This window comes from Barbus barbus (genome assembly GCF_936440315.1).
Source record: "Barbus barbus genome assembly, chromosome: 11".
In the NCBI taxonomy this organism is placed as follows: Eukaryota; Metazoa; Chordata; class Actinopteri; order Cypriniformes; family Cyprinidae; genus Barbus; species Barbus barbus.
This window is the reverse complement of record NC_136739.1, coordinates 8838491-8860358: the sequence shown is the minus strand read 5'-3', so window position 1 is coordinate 8860358 and position 21868 is coordinate 8838491. Positions and strand designations below refer to the sequence as shown.

Genomic DNA, 21868 nt, shown 5'->3' with positions numbered 1-21868 from the left:
AACATGCCAGGAATACAAATGGTGCCTTATAAAATATGCATGAGCAATTCCAGGCACCTAATAGCTTCATAACCCTCAAAAGTAAATCTCTGAGAACCTGTGAAAAAATGAAATAAACAATAGCTAATTTAAGGGATGGTTACTGTAAGCTAAAAATACAAATTGTGTCATCATTTGTTGTTTCAAACTGTATGGAAGCCTGTTTCTGACACTGAATAAAAAATGTATTGTGACTTTTTCATCTCACAATTCTTAATTAATAACTCACAATTGCGAGTTTAATATCACACAATTCTGAAAAAAAAAAATCAGGATTGCGCCTTTTGAATCTCTCAATTCAGATTTTTTTTCTTCTCAGAATTGAGATATATAAAATCAGATTTGCTTGATATAAAGTCAGAGTTGTGTAATATAAACTCGTAATTCTGAGAAGAATTTTTTTTTCTCCCCTCAAAACTCGACTTTATAACTCGCAATTATGAGTTTATATTTTAATTTTGAAGAAAAAAAAAATCAGAATTGCGATATGTAAATTCACATTTGCCAGGAAAAAAAAAAAAAAAGAGTCAGATTTGTGAGATTAAAAGTCACAATTACCTTTTTTAATATTTTATTTAGTAGCGGAAACGGGCTTCCTTTCTTCCTTCTGTGGAACATAAAAGAAAATATTTTTAAGAATTTAGGTAACCAAACAGCTTCAGTGACCTTAACTTATTGTGTTTCTTGTTTGCACAATTGAAGTCAATTGAAACCAAAACTATGTAGTTACCAACATTCAAAATAAGATTTTATGTTCTGCAGAAGAAAATAAGCTCTGCAGGTTTGAAACGCCATGAAAGTGAAAAAATTATGACAATTTTAATTTCTGGTGGAACTATAAAACACTTCACCAAATATACATTTCTCCTAATACATAAATGAACGAACGAATGAACAAACAAACAAACTGTTTTAGGAAACGAAGTAATGTAGTTGTGTTTCTGTAAAAATAAGTAAACACGAAACTAAAAAGCTGAATCCATCAAACACAAGCGGAATATGTAAATTGTTACAATTTACATAAATGTGACAATTTATGCAAGAATTAATTGTATGAACATTTTACACAAGAATGAGAAATTTACATAAAAACTGTATAAGAATAAATTTATGAAAAAAAAAAGAGTTTTCAAAACACAAAACAAAACAGAAAACATGTTCGTTTATGGGACAAACAGATAGTCCCGCCCCCAACTCATGCTATTGGTTGAGCCTATGTTATGTTGAGTTTCTAAAAAAAAAACAAAGAAACAAACAGCAATACTTTTTGATAGTGTTTCACATTCTACTAGGAAATCAATTATAGCTTAAATGGTACACTATCAAAAAAAAAACTAGACAAAAAATCTTTAAATTAGTTATTTTAAACAACAAAAACTAACCAACCCCCAACTGCACCCAAGCAACCAGGCCAAACGCACACAAGAACTCGCATGACATATGTAAATTTAGGCAAATTACCTGATTAATATATAATGTGGCCTACTAAATGGGCCAGCTGCTTCAAAGCAGGTACCAGAAGACAGAAAACAGAAAAAAAAGAGGAAGAACGCAGAAAAACAGAGACAAGAAGCAGACAAGTAAAAGATGCTCAGTGAGCCACATTGAAAACAACGTAACCTGGAGGAAAGAGAGAGATATGGAGTGCTACTGCTCTTCAGATCTGTACTCAAACATAATGGTGGAGTGGGCAGTGATTGTCAGTCCCGCGGGCTTCACCAGACCTCATTTCCTGCAATAAATGGGCCAAACGCTCTGCTCCCTCTCTGACTGCCTGCAAGATTCAAACCCACAAGACTGTCATTCTGAATCACTTCATCAGCCTTTGACTGTCTACTAAAGAACAATTACAATTAAGGATGATGAAAAGCAAAAATCTTAAATCTTAAAATGCATGTGCCACTTTCTTAGAAATATAATATTCATAAATATTCATACTCCGTTTTCATACAAAAAGTTGGATTTAATGACTAAAAATGGCAAGTTACACCTTCCTTCATGAATCTTACTGTACACATCTTTACATTGAAAAGAAATAATGATTATAATTTGTTTTTTACAAAAATATTTTGGCAAGGTGCTGTAAATGACAACTGTAAATCATGAACGATGTTTTAGTGTCAAATTTCAAATTTAATTAATTTTTTTTTCTAGAAAATTCGAGATATTTTTTTCTCCCAAAAATATTTTAGAACTGCTTCATTTGACATTTTTAGACAGATTTTTTTTTTTTAAATAAAGTATCAAAGATGTTTTCTGTAAGCATGCATTTTTAGGTCATAAAGAGCTTAAGAGGGGATGCTACAAAGATGCTACAAAAATAATGCTACATCTTTGACCCCAAATTTTTATCTGTAGCTGGCGGCTGATTTCCTTTTTTACCTCAAAACAATAAGGAATAATCTCAATAATCTCCTGGAATTAGAATGAAGTCTAATTCAAACCATTGAATGCAAATAATGAATTATTCGCTGACACTTATTGTAAAGATTCTGCGGCGTGTGATTAAAAAAAGGCCCCTTGAGCGACAATGTCGTCCTGAGACTTCAGCCATGCAGAACTGTAATTATTTTGGAAAAAGAAGAGTGAGGTTTATGATAAGCGGAGGAGACAGGCGCTAATAGAGAGCACATCTCTAATGCATTCAATCCGTTAACTCTGGTCTGCAGAGGCCTTGTTCAGCAAAGTGGCGTAGAGGTGACCCCTGGGCCACATGTAGACAGATACATATCAGGACACGCATACATACAACAAACACATCTCCGCTTGAGAATGAGTGCATGTAGTTTAAGCCATTAGGACAGCTAAACTAGCCAAAAGATTTTCTTTAGAAGCACTATTAGATGAAAAACGGGTTTTATTTGAAGTCAGTATATAAAATTCAGCATAAAGATATTAAATGACATGAATGCACACCTGGGTTTGCAATGCATCCTTTGCAGGCACATTCCTTTTTAATAATTCAATGGTCCAGAGTCAATTATTCTGCTTAAACCACAGTTACAACATAGATATGTCAATATAATGCATTTATCTTAAGACATTTTCTGGTTTTATCATGCATAGGCACAGTTACATTTTTACTTGCCTATGCATGACAAAATTGTGTAAAAAAAAAAAAATTTCTACACTACAAAGAGTAAAGCATTATGCCTATGTTTAATTCATTAGGAGCATCCATAACACATTATAAAGACAGGCTTTAGTTAAAGTGTTACCCAAAGGCATTGTAGAGGCAAATATCTTGAGCTAAATTCAGACGCTGTCTTCTGAAATTCCCTCTCACACTCACTGTGTGACCCAGTGCTGCGACGAGCCCTGAATTTTAATGTGTGTGTGTGTGTCTGTGTGTGTAAAGTGGAGCTGGTTGTGAGCTCTCAGCCCCTCTTCTCATTATAAAGACATGCCAGCTTTGTTTTCAGTCTCTGCCATGATGGACTGGGCCGAGGGGGAGGGGGGCGCTTTATCCTCTCATGAGGCAATGTGGCACAACATGCCAGGGCACTGGGGCTGGCACGCTGGCAGACACCCAAAATAATAGCTCGGAGTCTCGCTCTCACAGACAAAAAGCAAAAGAAAGAAGAAAGCATGTCAGATCACAATGCTGAATGCAAATCTCTACATCAAATGAGATTTCACTGTCCTAGATTGTGCTGGCATCACAGAATGAGAGAGAGAGAGAGAGAGAGAGAGAGAGAGAGAGAGAGAATGATATGGGTAGAGGTGAGAAAAGGAGGTGGATACAAGTAGCGTAAAAAGGGTCTCAGAATAAGGGATTTTGAACACAAGCTGCTTTCAAAATAGCTTCATGCATTATTCATGAAGCCAGTTCATGAAAACGTGTGTCGCTCACTTTATCCTATAAATAAATCATTAAAATACAAACAAGCAGCCACAATATCATTCCTCAAAGAGAAAACGTGAATTAAAGAGATATTAGAACTCCTAATATGTATTTTAAAAATCCTGTTTTGCACAGAAAAACAAAAAAACAAACAAATGGACATTTTATATCTTACATGATCATGAAAACAAGGACTAATCTATAGTAGCAACAAAATAATAAAATATTAATTAAAACATGATTAAAATAAAGCACTCAAATCACTATTCATGTAAAAAATTGCAAGCACACAAAGTAAAATGATTTAATTTCTTTTAAAATAATGTATCTCTCAATAAGAAATAAAGCGTAAGTCTTCATCTGTCTGTTATCATCAAAATGTTTTCTCATTTCAGCACTCAACCGGTTTCTTGCAGTCTACGCTGCCTCCACAGGCTAATGAGCATCCACATACACAACAGCCAGAGCAACACACTGACCTATATGAGCTCTGATTGTGTGTGTGAATAAACACATATTCAACTCTGCATGAGCATCACAGCATATGCAGGAATCCTCACTTAACCCCCTTAAAAACCCCCAAATCTGTCCTACTGTCATCAGATGAAGCTATTGAACACTTCAGAAGGGGTTCAGCGGGTGGAAGTTAATAGCTTTAAATTAAATTACATTAACAAACACAAGGGTGTAACAATGTACACCATTATAATCACGGAGAACCCCCCACTTTTAGATTTTTTCACGCCAGCATCTCAATAGATTATAGAAATTGTTTCCTTTTTGAATTGTTTCCTACAGTCTTAAAAATAAAGGTTCTTTTTGGGCATCTGTATTTCCATGAAAATGTTTTTCACACCAAGAAAATTATGGTTCTTTTAAGAATTGAAAGGATGTTTGGGGTACCAAAGATGTTCTTCTGTTGCATCACTGTAAAAAAAAACCTTTAGGAACCTTTCTTTAAGAGTCTCTATGTGAATGTGTGTAAATATAAAATAATAACAATATAATAAAATAAACATGTTATAGTCAATAAAAACATAATAAGGATGTAATAACTGTAATAATCTGTACTTGGTGGAAAGCATGTTTTCTATGGTGATTTTGCATTGGGTGTGTGTTGATTTACCTGCACATTTGACTCCCTGAGCGATGAGTCCCCACATGAAGTTGGCACAGTACTCGCACCAGTGTGGCCCTCTGAAGGTGTGTACCTGCAGGACAACACGCAAAAACAATTCAACTTCTGCTCCTCTGAGCGGTTTAAACCTGCTAATAAAGATGAATGCATGATTAGAGACATGAGCAGTGTCAAATCTGGCTGCTGTTGAATCCAATCACAATTAATCAACAGCCAAAGAGAGAGAGGGGGGGGGGGGGGGGGGGGGGGGCATTAATCAGGAGGAAAGCCTTGCTCTCTTGTTCTCTCCTCTCCACCAGGTAACAGCTCATCCAATCAGACACGTATAAATGCTCCTGAGGGACGGACCCCTGGCTCTCTCAGAGCCCTTCAGGTCTAGCAGCAGGAACTGCCAGGGTTTACTATCCTAACTGCACAACCATCTTACAGTAGATGATGAAATCACTGTACATCACACTGACATCAACATGAGAAGTGCCCTATTTACATATAAAAGAGGCCTGAGGAATTTAAATGACTGAAATTCACAGAGCTGGGGGATTTAAGAGTTTATGGAAAAGAGGAAAAAGAAAAGTATGATGCTTACTGGATCATCAAAAGAAAGCCTTGCTTATTTATGAAATATATATTTATGGAATAATTTATATTACAATGGCTCTCAGTATTCTATAAAAATAATACTTTATTCTGATTGGCTAAACGTTATAACTCACTGTTGCCCATGGCAACTGATTTTAAAACTTAAATCAATATTTATTTTATTTACCCAGTAAATAAATTATATTCTATATATAAAACATGAATAAAGAGAAATTCAAATCTCACTTAATAAATTCATATATATATTTTTAAATGATCTAAATTAACAAAAAATATAATTTTCAATCAAATTGTCATTTTTTAAATATTATTATTCCTAATCAAAAATAAGAAATAATGAAACTATATAAAATTATATATTATGTAAACATTATATATACCCCTATATGTACATACACTAGTCAACATTTGAGCTGGATAAAAAAATAATAAATAATACAATTCATGAAAGATGTCCTAAAACAAGAACACATTTTAGTTTTAGGACAACTTTGATTAAATGTTTTGATCCACTTCAAATGTTGACTAGTGTATAAATATAAATTATTAATATAAAAAAAGTAGTTTTAATAAAAAAAATAAAAATTATATATACACATATATATATATATATATATATATATATATATATATATATATATATATATATATATATATATATACACACACACACACGTATAACAGCATTTTTAAATTCTGAATAAAAATAGTATTTTTAATAAAAAAAATTATTACATATAAAACTATTATAAAATTATTACATACACATAACAACCCCCACGTAGCCTTTCTTTTTTACTAAATGACATGCAAGTTGTTATTTACTGTTCATTATCCCACTATACCATGTCTAGTATGCGAATGTGTGTAAAAACAGATGGTTCTATGACTCTAACAATAATAACCTGAATCTTTAGTAATTTTCACTCTACTACTGACAAAAGCAGCCACTATCCAGTATCTGAGCATCAATTACCATACGACAACAAGGGAAAAACGCAAGCATGAGAGAAAGCTAGCAGCAAAAAGAGCTCTTTATGGAGTCAGCAGTCTTTGAGTGTTTGCGCACCTCTGTCTCTGGACTCTACAGACAAACTGAAGCTGAGAGGGGGCTGGGGGCTGGGGGGCTACTACCTGCTGATGACAGAAGCCAAATTAGGTAATGCCGTTATTTTTACCAATCCTTTATCAGTTCCTAATCTCTCCATCTGTCAACCGAAACAACCTCCTTCGTGCTCCCTTCCACTCTCATGCAAAAAGATGATGTTTTTATTTGATTTGTTTTTCAGAACCTCTGGCTGAACTGCCTCTAAATAACGTCATAAACAGACTCGCGGCTTACAGCATCTTAACTCTTCCAACGTCTCCTGAAACCTGCACTCGCTGCCACAGCAACAACACACCCCTCGGGACGTATTTAAATCACACTTGGGGAGAATTTGCATAACATGCTATGACATAGTCGCTCTGAAAGTGAGTCACAACAACACAACACAGTCGACATTTCAATGAATCATAGTAAAATTGAGACGCAAGTGAAGCCATTATGCAAAAAATTACAAAAATATAAAAATGATAAACCACAAATAATAATAATCACCAAAAAGAATTATGGGTAATATACCAAAATTATTTTTTCTAATCCCAATAGCAAATAGTTTTTGCTCTTATTTAAGCACAAATCAAAATTAATTCAGCAAGATTTATGCATGAAACAATAAATAAATCCAGTAATCATGTACCAATCATACTTCAAATGATTTGTGCAGTATTTCTTCTTTCAAGACAATTAAAATCACAAAAAATATAAAACTGACAAAACATTTCAATCAATCATGGCAAAATTGAGGCCAAATGTAATTTTTTTTTTTTGATTGACCACAAATAATAATATTACCAACATTATATACATTATACAAAGAAATATTACCAAGATTCTCAAACTCACTACAATAAGCTTTATGCATGAAACAAGAACAAAATATCCAATCAGGTTACAAAAATAAACTTTTTCGGACAATTCTGACATAAAAATTGACAAAAAAATGCAAAAGCTTGACATATTCCTTATTTCAAGTCTTTATGCAAACATAATGATTTCAAGTAAAATAATCCCATTAAAGCAGGCCATAAGCCTTTGTGGATCCTTACCTTGAAGTTGTGGACTTTCTCGTACTTGGGCGCCCATTCGCTCTCCTTCAGCGTAGCTCGACGGACCAGCGATGTGAGCTGCGAATAAGCAAAGAGTTTGAGAGGTTGCCAGAGAGTGGCCGGAGGTTTCTGGGGACTCATCTTCATCCCCAGAGCAGCGGCCACCATCCCCTGCTCCTTTCCCTCTGCCTTGGCCTTGTGCACTAGAGATTTCTCTTCCTTACGGAGAACATAGGACTCGCGAGATGGCATCTCGCACGCTTGAGGAGCTACTCCACACCAAAGACAACGACTAAAGAAAACTTAAGCACAACTCCGAGATCCCCTAACAGATTGTTCTACATCTTTTGCCAGAGATCTGAAGATACCAAAACAAATAACCAATGTGAACGTCCAATTAGTCCAAACAGAGTTTCTTCAGCGAGTGTGTGAAGCCCCTGCGCCTGGCTCTCTCTGGGCATCTATATGCAGATGAGATGAGTTGTTGAGTTAATCCCGTCCTGCCTGCGAGCAGCAGATATCCTCTCTGACACGCTGCCTCAAAGAGAGCTTGAGGAGGGTGACGGGGACGACCCAACCACAGTCACACTGAATTACATAGCTCCAATCAGCCAATCCCAGCAGAGTCTGTGAGAGAGCTCACTCCGCCCCTACAGCAACCAATCCACCGCATGAGTGGGCAGAGAGAGAGAGAGAGAGAGAGAGAGAGAGAGAGAGAGAGAGAGAGAGAGAGCAGAGCGAGAGAGAGAGAGAGAGAGAGAGAGAGAGAGAGAGAGAGAGAGAGAGAGAGAGAGAGAGAGAGAGAGAGAGAGAGAGAGAGAAGGGGGAGATAAGGAGTGGGATGGTAATGAGAGGTGAATGAGTCATGGATCAGCTCTGAGCTCATTCTCCTCTAATAAAAGCACAAAGCCACCACACCAATCCACCATAAACACAACCCACCATAAACACAACCCACACTGAGGTCTGCACGCCTTGAAAAAAGTTTCAACTGCGATTGCAAATTTGAAAAGAAATACAGGTTTGCAGCTTGTTTATAAGGCTTAAAGATTTTGTGATTATGTATCAGCTATAAAATAATCAAATAAAAATGACAATATTTGTTGTAATATTTATGGATGTCAATTTATTCTAAAATATTTCAATATTAATCATCTACAACAATAACAACAACAATAGCAGCTATTATTATTAAATAGAAAAGCGTATTTAAGAAAAATATAACTTTTTTATATAAATATTCAAGGAACAAAATAAGAAATATTACTATTGTAAATATTACTATTAGTATTCACTGTAAAATGAAAAAAAAGTGTGTTTAAGAAAATTAATATAATTTACAACTGTAAAATTGCATTAATAATTATTGATGTCCTAATTAATTTTTAAATGTCAAATATTATTTCATTTTTAGATGTAATTTTTTTTTTTTTACACAAAAACGGCTAAATAAAGACAAAATTAGAAATAGTACAATTGTAATATTTCACTGTAACAGAAAAAGAGTATTTTTTAAAAATATACTAATTAATAATATTTTTTATTTTATATTGCAAGTGTAAGATTACTATACTAATAATTACTCAATTAAATAACATTTTTCATATTTGATTCATTTTCAAATGTTCAAACATTAAACAACAACAACAATTTTTTAAATAGATTTTATTATTAATTAAAAATATAAACATGGCTATTACTAAATATTACAAATGGAACACTCAATAATAATAATAATACGAAGAAGAATACAAAGAAGGTTATTACTACTACTACTGTAAAATTACAATATTTAATACTTACCAATACCAATATATATCTTAATTTCTTCTTTTTCAAATGTTAAACTATTAAACTTCAATTTTATATACAGATGTAGAGATGGAGCTTGTGTGGAGCAGCATTTATTGTGAACTAATCCACTTTGAGCTGAAAACACTGGCGGATTTTGAGCTGCTCACGTGTAAATGAACACAGTGCTGCACTTCACACTTAACACACAGCACAGCGCATATATTCATATCATGACTGAGTTTTCATTTTAATTAACTGTGTAGCCTTACTAAGTACCTTATCACACAGCTCTCTGGAAAACGTAACTGTAAATGCTCAATTGAGTAACTGCGTCGTCAAATATTTCTGTATAATTACGCAAACCTGACCGTTGCCCACAGTAACCAATGTCCTAACTATTTCATTGCTAGTTTCAGATCTCTTTTATCACGCCAAGACATATGAAGTACACAAGAGATAGAACATTTTCCTTCACACGCAAGAATTTCAACTCAAATCAATATTTCAAGTGCCATGTATTTATTTACTGTTCATTGAAATAGGTTTGTCATAAAACATTAATAAAACACCAGAAAAAAGTGGATTGAATTTCTATATTGGACACGGGGATTCACCGGGCCTAAACCTGCTCACCGTGTGTGAAATGAAATCAACTTCCTGCTTCATACAGACGCTGACGAGTCCCTCCTCCCCATCACACACACACACGATCAGATACTGCAATCTGCCTTCATAAATCACAATGACAGCATCAGCCAAATGACTCTGGATCTTCCCCAAACAGATCAGACAGAGATTATGTCTAAACACTGTCTCTGTTTGTGTGCTATTATTAAACTGCACATTATACACTGATACACTGATATATTGGCCAGGATGATTATCTGCCTGATATTTGGAAAGGCATCGGTCAACAACTGCGCCTGTCTTAAAGGGGACCTATTATGCAAAAATCACTTTTATAAGGTGTTTGAACACAGTTGTGTGGCCGCAGTGTGTGAAAACAACCAGCCTATAAAGGCTAGTTCACACTACAGGATTTTAAGCCCGATTTGCAAGTTAACGAGCTCGCCGACAGGTCGGGCTGTAATCGGGGGAAAATCAGCGGGTGATCGGCACTCCGCAGTCTTTATGTGTGAACTACACAACGATGCATCAAAGACGCTCGCTGATGCGTCGCCGACACATACAGTGCATGACCAGATTTTCTGATAAGCAAAACAAGCCCTTTTAAATACCTCAGCTTATTGCCGTTACCGTGGCAGCCAACAACAGCACAGCTTAACCCTCCGCACATATTTATATTTAGTTATATTGAAAAAGTTTCAATTCAGTCTTTTTCACTCATGTATTTCTATGAAGACTGGGCAGCTGTCGGGAAAGATGGCAGATAGCAGCTGCAGCACATAACATACGTGTTCTGATTGGTCAGATCACCTGTCAATCAAGCTCTTTGTGAAAGGTTAATTCTCGCGCGTTTTCATGACAAAACGTGGTTTAGGGACCGAATAGAGTAGTTGGGTGACAGAGTTGTTGTTAGCTCGTGTAGTGTGTAACCCCTGATTGCGGCTCATTTACATAGAGTAATGTAGTGTGAACGCCACAACGACTAAAAGACAGACAATCAAGTCATGTAGTCTGAACAGCACAGCGATCTGCCGACGTGTAAAGTCGTGTAGTGTGAACTTGGCTTAAAGGGGCTATGTGTAGGTTTTTACTTAAAAAACTTTAAGATAGAGTTTTCATTTGTCCATTTATGAGCCAACCATAATGTAATAGGAAGAATGACACCTTGACTGTCCACCACGGTTGCCTCTATCAGCCTGTAGGCTCAGTTGTGTCTGGAGGAGTCGGGTCCGAATTGGCGCGAAAATTCACAAAATGTGACGTCATGCGCATTTCTCCTCTACAGCGGCAATCGCTAGCGGTAGTGTTTGAAATGGACTCTGAGGACAGAAAGAAACGACCAGCCTCCAGCACAACCCAGACACCCACGGAAACTCCTTGTAAGCTTAAAAAAAAAAAAAAAAAAAAAAAAAAACTCTTCTAGTGCATGAGAACGAGCATGAGACTGGCTGCAGTTCCTCTAACGGCCACTGGTGTCAGTAACTGTTAGAAATTTCAGAACTTACGCAGTGCTCCTTTAATGTTAAAAATCCACCCTCTCATTTTTTTTTTATAAAACCAATAAATCATAAACAGTCGCTCCAAAAGAGCCGTTTCAGATTATCCCTTTGTTCACGTCACCGAGGGGAAAAAGTCCCTCCCATTTGTGATGCTGCCCTGTAAGCATAGACACAGCCCTGAGTGAGAAGCTGTGGTCCACCTCCGCCATTACTGATTACTTGCTGTAGCTGCTGGAGATATGTCAGCGCCAAAGAGGCATTTCAAGTGTTGTGTTTTGGGATGCACTAACGAACACCGGAGTCTCCATAGACTCCCTCCATCTGAGCCACTGAGGATACTGTGGTCAAGTTTCATTGTCTAAGGAAATGTCCCGAAAAAAATCGGTAAGGTCCCCAATACGTGTAGGGATCAATGCCATTGCTTCGTGCGCGAACGTCTGCTCCACACAAAGTAAATATCACACGTTTGTTTTCCAAATTGCCCTTCTGAAAGAGCTTCTTGACACTCTGTAAGGCTAATGATGCTAAAGCTACCATTGTCTCTGTCTGTTTTCAATGGTGCTGCCTTCATGAATGATCGTGAATAGGAATGTGGTGGTTAAAAGTTGCATATGAAAGCATGAGTTCGCTTGAGTTTGTTGAGCTCATAATCACAAGTGGTGATAGCATGCCATCAGTGTTAATTTTGGCAGGCATTTTTGATTTAGTCTTAGTCTTTATCTTGAGACGAAAATGCTTAATAGTCTTAGTCACATTTTAGTCATTTGAGTATCATAGTTTTAGTCTAGTTTCAAAAAAGTCATTGCATTTTTGTCAACTTTTAGTCATTACTTTTAGTCAAACTGCAGTTACCAACATTTATTTTGGTAGCTATTTTATATGTAGTATTCAAACAAAAATAGTCATCAATTCTTCTCTCTTTAGACCAAATCAATTAAGCTTAGTTATGAGAAATTTGAATCAAGGATTGAATTTGGAAAAACTGGTATTTTTCAGATACAGAAAACTCTGGAGATTTCGGTTTGTGTTTTCAGGCGGCAGAGGTTGAGAATACATGCGTTTCAGTAGCTTGTGTGTAGTAAACAAAACCGCACGTCTGCGTCACTTGTTCATTCACACAGAGGCACGCAGAACATGCATGATTCACATTTAAATTGTCTTTTTGCAGCTTAATATTCACAGACATTAGTCATAAATCAAGATGCGTTTGGATTTAAGTGTACCTAGTTTTGATTTATTCATCCAAACTTTGGCCAATTCCATGACATTCCACGTTATGTTTAATACCCAATTAAAGCAATCCAAATCAGTTCTCACCAATGATCTGAAATATTAAGTATATTCAGAACAAGTCATTTCTGCAGCTAAGTTTCAATAAATGCTCTTTTCTGACTCAAGTTTTGAGCTCTGAAATGTACAGTATATGATTCATAGTACAATGAACTCTTTAATCTCAAAAAAGCAAGCGGAATTTGCATTGCCATGAAATCTACTATCACCCACTTCTCATAAACAAAAGCCTCATTTTAGCAAACCCGAACCACGCAGAAACTGGAATGAAATGTTCTGCTTATGTAAAATGTTAAATGTGCTGTTGAGTTTGCATGATAACAGTCCTGACCTCATTTCCTGTTCATCCCTCCATCCTATCACACCCTCCGCTCACTCTCTGCTTTTACTGAGCAGCATACAAATGTCAATAACATCAACATCATGAGTTTCAGTGTTTCAACAGGCTTACAATCATCTAAATGTCTTCATTCCATCAGTGCCCTGAAACACACTTGAGTTTGAGACAGTTTCTTCAGTCAGAGCTGCAGTGATGTGGGTGGTTGGTTATATAACGTTATATAAGGATGGAGTGATGCATAATCACAGTGCAGGCGATCAAACGGTGTGGCAAACACTCACAGCACCATATATGATGAATGATTGCAGACCGGAACTGGGAGGCAGGTCTCACCACGCACATCATCGTCATCATCCTCATAACACGCATAACAACAGGGATGATAAAGCTGGTACAAACACAGATACAATGCTAATATAGCATCAGAGACGGTTCATATATCACACTACTGCTCATACAAACCCCAACCTGAGCTATGAAAATAATTTTTCAGTTTCATTATAGGTTAAGCTCATTCAACAGCATTTGTGGCATAATGCTGATAGCGATAAACAAAACAATAACTGACTTACCGCTGATTTTCTTTAAAAACCTCAAAATGTAGGCTACAGTGAAACACTTCTAATGGAAATAAAGAGAGACAATTTACTTGCATTAATTCTTCAATTAAAATTGTATTTGATATGTACAGCTGTGTATATCATTGTTTTAGTGTTTATAGTACAGAGTTGACATGACATACCATTTTTGTCATGTGCGCGATTAATCGAAATCGAACCGCAATCACGATTTGAGATGTTGCGATTTACTAATCGCAAAGCCTGCGATGTGGACGCGATATTCTCTGTCCCAGATCAAACGCAAATGCATGACAGCCAGCCTTGAGTGGCAGTCTTACTAACCAATAGAGTAAGCGCACCTCCATTCTCCCCAATCAGCAATGTTCTAGCCAACTGCGTAAATGTCCACAATTTAAAAAAATAAAAAAATTATACAAAGCGCGCGTGAGTGGGATTATGGCGTCTACAAGGCCAGATCAATAGTCAGGCAAAGTCAGTGGTGGGCCGTGCATTTTATACCTAGGCCTTCAATGGCATCATGTGTTTTAAACGTGTTTTAAAGTTGACCTAACAATTTAACAAACTCCAACTGCTTTTCGTTTTCACGAGTCTCCCCGCCAGTCTGACAGCATGCTGCGGGAGGAAAATACTAGTTAGCACAGCTTTACCGGGAAAGCGAGCAAGTAACATTAAAAAAAAAATCACATTAGACAATGACGAAAAATGTACACATGTGTTTTAACCAGTGGGGATTTCTTTAAGACTGCAAGGGAAGCTCGGCTTCCCCTATAATGTCAAAAAATTAATGGTCAAACATGTACTATTGTGTTAACATTTTATTGATTAAAAATGCGTTAGAACACGTTCATCTCAGAGACGAGTTCGTTCAGAATCAGCTACATATAGCAGGTAACTCGATTTCCTTCTCATATAGTCCCGTAGCATCAGTGTATTTGCCTGTTGAAGCCCAGCGTCCATTGACTTCAATGGGGCTGCTTTGAACAGTTTTTTTCAGTGCTTCAAAACTAGACGCTCATTGGATAAATGCTGCGATTATGTCCCGCCCCCGGACGCTCAGCGTCTCTGGGGGTGAATGGAGGAGTGGGCGGGGCTGGACTCCGGGCTTCTGCGTGATGATTGGAGGGTTTGTCGAAAGACTGCATCTCCTTTTGATTGACAGCGATGGTTTCCTATAAGAAGACGCTGATGCTGAAGCTATTCAAGCCAGTGTTGCCAACTTAGCGACTTTTCAGACCACCCTAGCGACCTTTTTCCCCAAAAGTGACTAGCGACAAATCTAGCGACTTCTTTGACAAACCTTAGCGAGTCTCTGTGATCGCTGGTACTGCCGTAAGGGCGCGAGGTCAGCGCGCACGCACCTCTTTCTCTGTTCAGTGAGCGACTGAGAGGAGCGCGTTCAGTTCAAATAGATATTATGTTGCTTCTCTAATTTTACATGCAAATATAGCCGAAATCACAGCACAGGAATTGTCTTGTCTTGTCTTGTGTGTATTATTTGATTTCATCAGACGACGGCTCGATTATAAATTAGGATTGTTGTGCAGACTAACTTCTTGGGAGGGAGAGCTGGTTATGTATTCTTAAAGGGCTGCGTTTCAGTCACTATTTCATATTTATCCCGTTGACTGACAACATAAACAGTAAAATATATAAAGGAAAACAGTTTTATTGAGAATTTGGCTGCATTAAAATACAGTATGAGCACAGAGAGACAAACAAATGTAAAAGGTAATATGACGCGATGACGTAATGAATATGCTAATTAGCGCATGGCGTCATCTGGCGACATTTAGCTACTTTCCATCGAACACACTACAAAAAGGAATTTTGTAATGGTTTTAATGGAAACCATAAGAATTTCTGTGATGGTTTCTATTGTTTTTTTCAGCAGAGTAGCAATACCCATACTGTGCTGCACAGCTTGACTTTGCAAAATTAAAATCGCAATCAAATCGCAATGTGTCAAAAAAAAAATACAAACAAATAAAAAAATTAAATAAAATCGCAATAAATATTTTCCCCAAATCGCACAGCTCTATACTGAAGACTGGAGTAATGAGGCTGAAAATTCAGTTTTGATCACAGGAATAAATTACATTTTAATAATATTTCATAATATTACTTCTACTGCATTTTTGATCAAATAAACCCATTATTGGTGAACATAACAGACTTATGTTTGTTTTTTAAATCTTACGACCCCAAACATTTCAATGGTTCTGTACATTTAAGGAGGGACAACATATTATACAGTCTTTGAATGTTGTTTTTTTTTACTTGGAGCAGCAACCACTTAGAAACCAGCTAATACCACAATGCAACACCCTAAAAATATTCATAACACCTTAGCAAACCGCATAGCAGCACCCTGGCTAATATCCACAGAGTGTTTTGCATAGACAAGCACAAAAATCTTTTGACTGAATTTTCATACTTCAATTCCACGCTACAAAAGCAAAACAATAACTGCAGATTGAGTTAAAATTGAGTTATGGGTCTCTTATACTATGATAAGACAGATGGGCGTCCTGTGACAGATGGGTTCGCCTAAACTGATATCCATAACAAAATTAATGATTTGATATCAATTTCAACAATCACAATTGAACCAAAAACAATGTTTTTCTCAGTTCCAGTGTTGTCACAGCTACTGTGTTTGGCCTTCGCAGGCAGTGTTGATGTTGTTGATGCTGTACAGCAGTGAAGTGCACACTGCCCTTGAGTTTACAGCCGTTTACTGCTGAATTATGAGACACGAGCCCGGCTTCTTTATCTCCATCTCTCTCTCTCTCCTAACTTTCTTGTTCACTTCCTCTGACTGTCACACAGTGTACTGCTGATCGATTGCGTTACGCAACATTCCCATCTCCCCCGCATGACAGGAGAGCAAGGACAGACACAAACATACACTAGAGACTCGCATGGACCAGGAAAGTGTTTTTAACCCATACCTGTATCACAATGCTTGTTCTGATACAACTGTAATCCATTTGATGTAGTTGAGATTTCAGCTTTTCACAGGGACTAAATTTAGTCAAACGGACAATCTTTAAAACCTCAACCTTTTGAAATAGTCATGGGGTCTGAAAATGTTCTTCCCAACCACTAAACTTCAAAACAGTTGAATATTGTGCTGAGACTAAAGCCTATCAGTGTACAAACAAAAGCCAGCGAATGGAAATCTGATCACTTAATCACTGTATATATGTCCTGATGAGTTAAAGGATGCGCTAAATAGGTGTGAATCTTTAGTTTGAACAGTCAGATCAGATATGTCGCTGCTAATAGGGTCAAGACAATTACTACGGTAATTACTGTGAAACCTGTAAGTGCACATGAATGGCACTTAGAGAAAATGGAGCGATACGAGAGATCATTTTGCTCATGAAAACTTTATTTTAGCAAATAAAAATATGTTCTGCTTCTGAAATATGTGAAGACAGATCATTTCCAATTTTGTCGATTTTCATTATCAATAATAATCGATTTTATCGATTAGTTGTTGCAGTCCTATATAGCACATTTCATACACAGTGGTAATTCAAAGTGCTTTACATAAAAGGAAGTGAAATAGTCATTAAAATAATAATCACAGCAATAAAAACAAGGAATTAATAATAATAATAATAAAATCACAACAATAAAAAGTCAAAATTACAAGAGAAAGTCAAAGCACTGTGAGATTGAAATATTTTGAGAATAAAGTCAAAATTACCAGAACAAAGTCATAGCAATATGAGAACAAAGTCACAGAAATAACATATGAAATAAATAACTAAGACTTTATTCTCATATTAATACAACATTGTTATGGTAATTTTGACTTTATTCTCAAAATATTAGGAATTTAATCTCACAATGTGATGACTTTATTTTCGTATATTTTGACTTTATCCTTGTAATCGTATTTTTTTTCTTTTTTACATGACACTAAAATGCCATTGTACAACTGTGATATATATATATATATATATATATATATATATATATATATATATATATATATATATATATATATATATATATATATATATATATATATATATATATATATATATATATATATATACACACATACACACACACACACACACACACATATATATACATATATATATATACATATATATATTTACTTTATATGTATATAAATATACATATATATATATATATATGTATATATAAATATACATATATATGTATATATATGAGAAAAATATATAAACTTTAAATTGATGGATAAAAGTATTTTATAGTAAAGATTTTGAAACTTTGGAAAGATGTTGGCCCAATTACAGGATGTTATTAACCTCAAACAGGTCAAAAAACCCAACAGATGATTCACTCTGGCAGATATATCAGTCCATCACTAACCCACATATACAAGAGCATGCTATTTTTGTAAAACCATCAGAGGTTTGCGTTATACAGATCACGTCAAGTGTGGCGTGTGCATGTTTCCTGCACGAATGAACAGTGTTTTTCCAGACTGATGAACATCTGCGGTGATTTCTGGAAATTACAGCACTCCTAAAACACAATTCCTGCCTGAAATCATTCAACCTGTTCACACACTGAAACTATTCTTCAATCTCAAGACATACACAACTCCTACATCAGAGCCCTCTTCACTGATGCACAGTGTTTATCGGTGTTAGAGAGGATATCTAAACAAGCCAGCTTAATATAGAGCTTCATTCCTGATTCGTAAGCACACAATGGAAAATTCTAGCGCTTTAGCGCTAATATTTACTGCTGAGCGCAAAGAGGGTGAGGAGGAAAAAAATATTAATCAAACAGAATACTACAGCTACAAGTGTAACAGATAAACGGATGTCATGAAGAGCTGGTGTTATTCACATTCAAGGGAACTTCACACAAGTGTGACGTGTAAGATATGACGTGACCAACACAATATTTCACCAGAGACTATGGCTATGATTATTAGCCAAACTGGGACTTTCCATTGACACACACATAGAGACGCACTGGAGCTGCTTCTGCTTTAGCTTGATCTAATGAGCCCTGCGGCTCTCTTACTGCAGCAGTTACGCCAGTGACAAGTCAAAAATAATCATCATGGAGAGATATTCACACTCACAGACCTCATTTTGCATATGGAACCTCAGACCACCAGATCATTTTATGCAATATTATACGTCATAATGCTAGTTAGTAGATCCCTGGAGGAAAATGTAAAATATATAGTGTATAGGGCAATCTAATGTAAACAAAAAGTATTTGGATATTCAAGTCACACTTTAAGCAAAACAATTTACGAAATTATGCTTTAAAGCAGGTTTCCTAAACCCTGGTCACACAAATTGAGAACTTTTCATGCCATTTTAACTCTAATAACAATAGCCATGTAAAATAATTTGGATAAAAACTTTAAAAAAGATTAAAAAAAATTTTTAAGTAAATATGCAAAGGCCAATAAATTAAAATATTTACTTAAAATCTCATGGGGTACGTTAAGTTAACAACTTTATTAATCCCACAAGGGGCAATTCAAGTAGGGTAGTAGCACCATATAGAATACACAAAATATCACAGATGATACAAAAGATAAATAAGTAAAAAAATAGAAACACAACCCTACAACATGCTTCATAATTAAATTAAAAAAATAATAATAATAATTATTAAGACTTTGAATTGCATATCTATTTGATGAACATTTAATGCTTCTAAATCTTCTTCCAGAGGGCAGTAATTCAAAGTAAACCTTCAAGGGATGAGAGTCATCTCCCGTGATACTACGAGTTTTCCTTAGCATTTGTTGCTCGTAGAATTCTGCTAGACTCCGCAAAGGCACACCAATCATTTTTGAGCTAGTCCTAACTAAGGTCTGCAAACGATTATTGTTCCTATAAATAGTGACAAAGGAAAACTGGGCATCATACACTATGTGACTGAAGATCATACACTACCAGACTTTAAAGTTGTTCTGATCACAACGAACTCACACAGAAACGTGCGCCCTGTTGCTAGGAGACGCATGACAAATTAAATCATATGCGTTCTAAAATCGGCTGAAAATATCAAACATGTTTGATATCCTCCGACTGGATAGAATCAAAGTCTGAAGCTAAAAAAATGTGGGATTATTGTTCCTATTAGAGAGAGAGTGAGGAGTACCAGCATAAAAAAAAGAAAAACTCAAGATACTCTCAATAAAGGTAGTATAAAAAGTAAGTAAATATATAAAAAAACATCTTAATGATGGATTTGGTTTTTTTTTTACAAACACAGCTTTTCTCTTCACCTGACCTCAATTGATGGACTGGAGTGATGTGGATTATTGTGATGTTTTTATCAGCTGTTTGGACTCTCATTCTGACGGCACCCATTCACTGTAAACTAGGATCCATTGGTGAGCAAGTGATGTAATGCCAAATTTGTTCACATGAAGAAACAAACTCATCTACATGTATATATATATATATATAGTATCTGATGACCTGGGGGTGAGTATATTTATCAAATTTTCAGTTTTTGCTGAACAATTCCTTTCAATGTTAAAAGAATAAACATACTGTATACACCCACTAAAAATCACCAGCTGATTCAAAGACAAAGGATTTTAATTTTTTTTTTTTTAAATGAAGTTAGTTCTGAGAAAAGCTTTAGCAGCACTTCAACTCACATGCCACTTTGCATCTAATACAAAATTCACAAATTCAGCTTAAGTGTTGATATATCTTTTGAGGTCAGCGTTGATAAGCAAGGCCAGAGAGGTGTATTGGTTCTTTTTTTAACCATGTGATAATCTTTTAACAAGCCTAATGAGGGTGAATAGAGGATGACCGCTCGATACTGCCAAGATACACAACCCCAACCGCCATCAAACAAGCAATCTGCTCTCAGTCACTCACGCAGACTGAATGCTCGGTCTCTGTCTTATTAGCAGAATCTTACTGTCCGTTAAACAGGCCGTCTCCGTCTCTCTCTCTACAATGTGACCGTTACACTGCCAAACAAAAACAAAGCAGCTGTTTGGTTAAATTCAAACATTCTCAGCCAATCAGAAGGAACTGCAATGGCTTTGTCTGCAATGACTGAATAAATACGTCTTCAATCGCTTGCTGGGCAGTGAAGCGATGATCATTGTAACCAATCACAGTCATATCTGTTGAGCATGTGAACACATTGGCTAATCAGCAGTGTTTAAGAATCAGCTCAGTAGCGCTCAAATGTTAGCAGGAAATTGACATTTTTAAAACTTTCAGTACTGACTGGTCCTGAAGTCGGTATTTTTGACAAAACTAGCTTAAGGCTGGAATACACTACATAACTTTTAAAATCAAAACAGATTTTTAAAACATTAGGCATCATACATCAGACTTTAAAGTTGTTCTGATCACAACGAACTCACACAGAAACGTGCGCCCTGTTGCTAGGAGACGCATGACAAAAGAAATCATATGCGTTCTAAAATCGGCTGAAAATATCAAACATGTTTGATATCCTCCGACTGGATAGAATCAAAGTCTGAAGCTAAAAAAATCGTGTCTGTGACCATCGTACACTACGCGATTTTCTGTGGAATCTGTCAGCTGTAATCTGCAGACTGGCTCTGACCTTCCTCAACTAGCGTCAACTTGCTCAGTCTGTAAAATCAGGGCAAAAATCGCGTAGTGTATTCCAGGCTTTAGATGCATACAGCTGAACACAGTCTTTTAAAGCATATTCCATCTGATAGAACACGGCATGAATACAGATGTTCAATAGATGTGCACTCGAAAGTAGGGGTGTCAATCGGCACTGGTTTCACGATTCAATTCGATTACGATTATCATGTCAACGATTCGATTCAGCCAAGCTCAAATTTAAAAATAGAGAGTACATTTTTAATACTCGCATAACAGGCGTATGCGAATGACGTCAGTAGGCTATAATCAATTATGGTCTATTAATGCATCAATGCAGAATCGTTCACATCCGCATCGAGATACATCGATG

The 21868-nt window shown here is 36.1% G+C and overlaps 1 protein-coding gene across 1 annotated transcript in view; it reads right to left on the bottom strand.

The window, feature by feature from the left end:
* The window catches only part of LOC306876709 (N-chimaerin), a 61750-nt gene that overhangs the window by 5836 nt on the left and 34046 nt on the right, over window positions 1–21868 (bottom strand). The window contains exons 7-8 of the mRNA XM_079428064.1: window positions 7773–7850; window positions 5010–5094 (exon numbers count right to left, since the gene is read on the bottom strand). Of these exons, the coding sequence (XP_079284190.1) occupies window positions 5010–5094; window positions 7773–7850 (163 nt within the window). The remainder of the gene's footprint in view (window positions 1–5009; window positions 5095–7772; window positions 7851–21868) is intronic.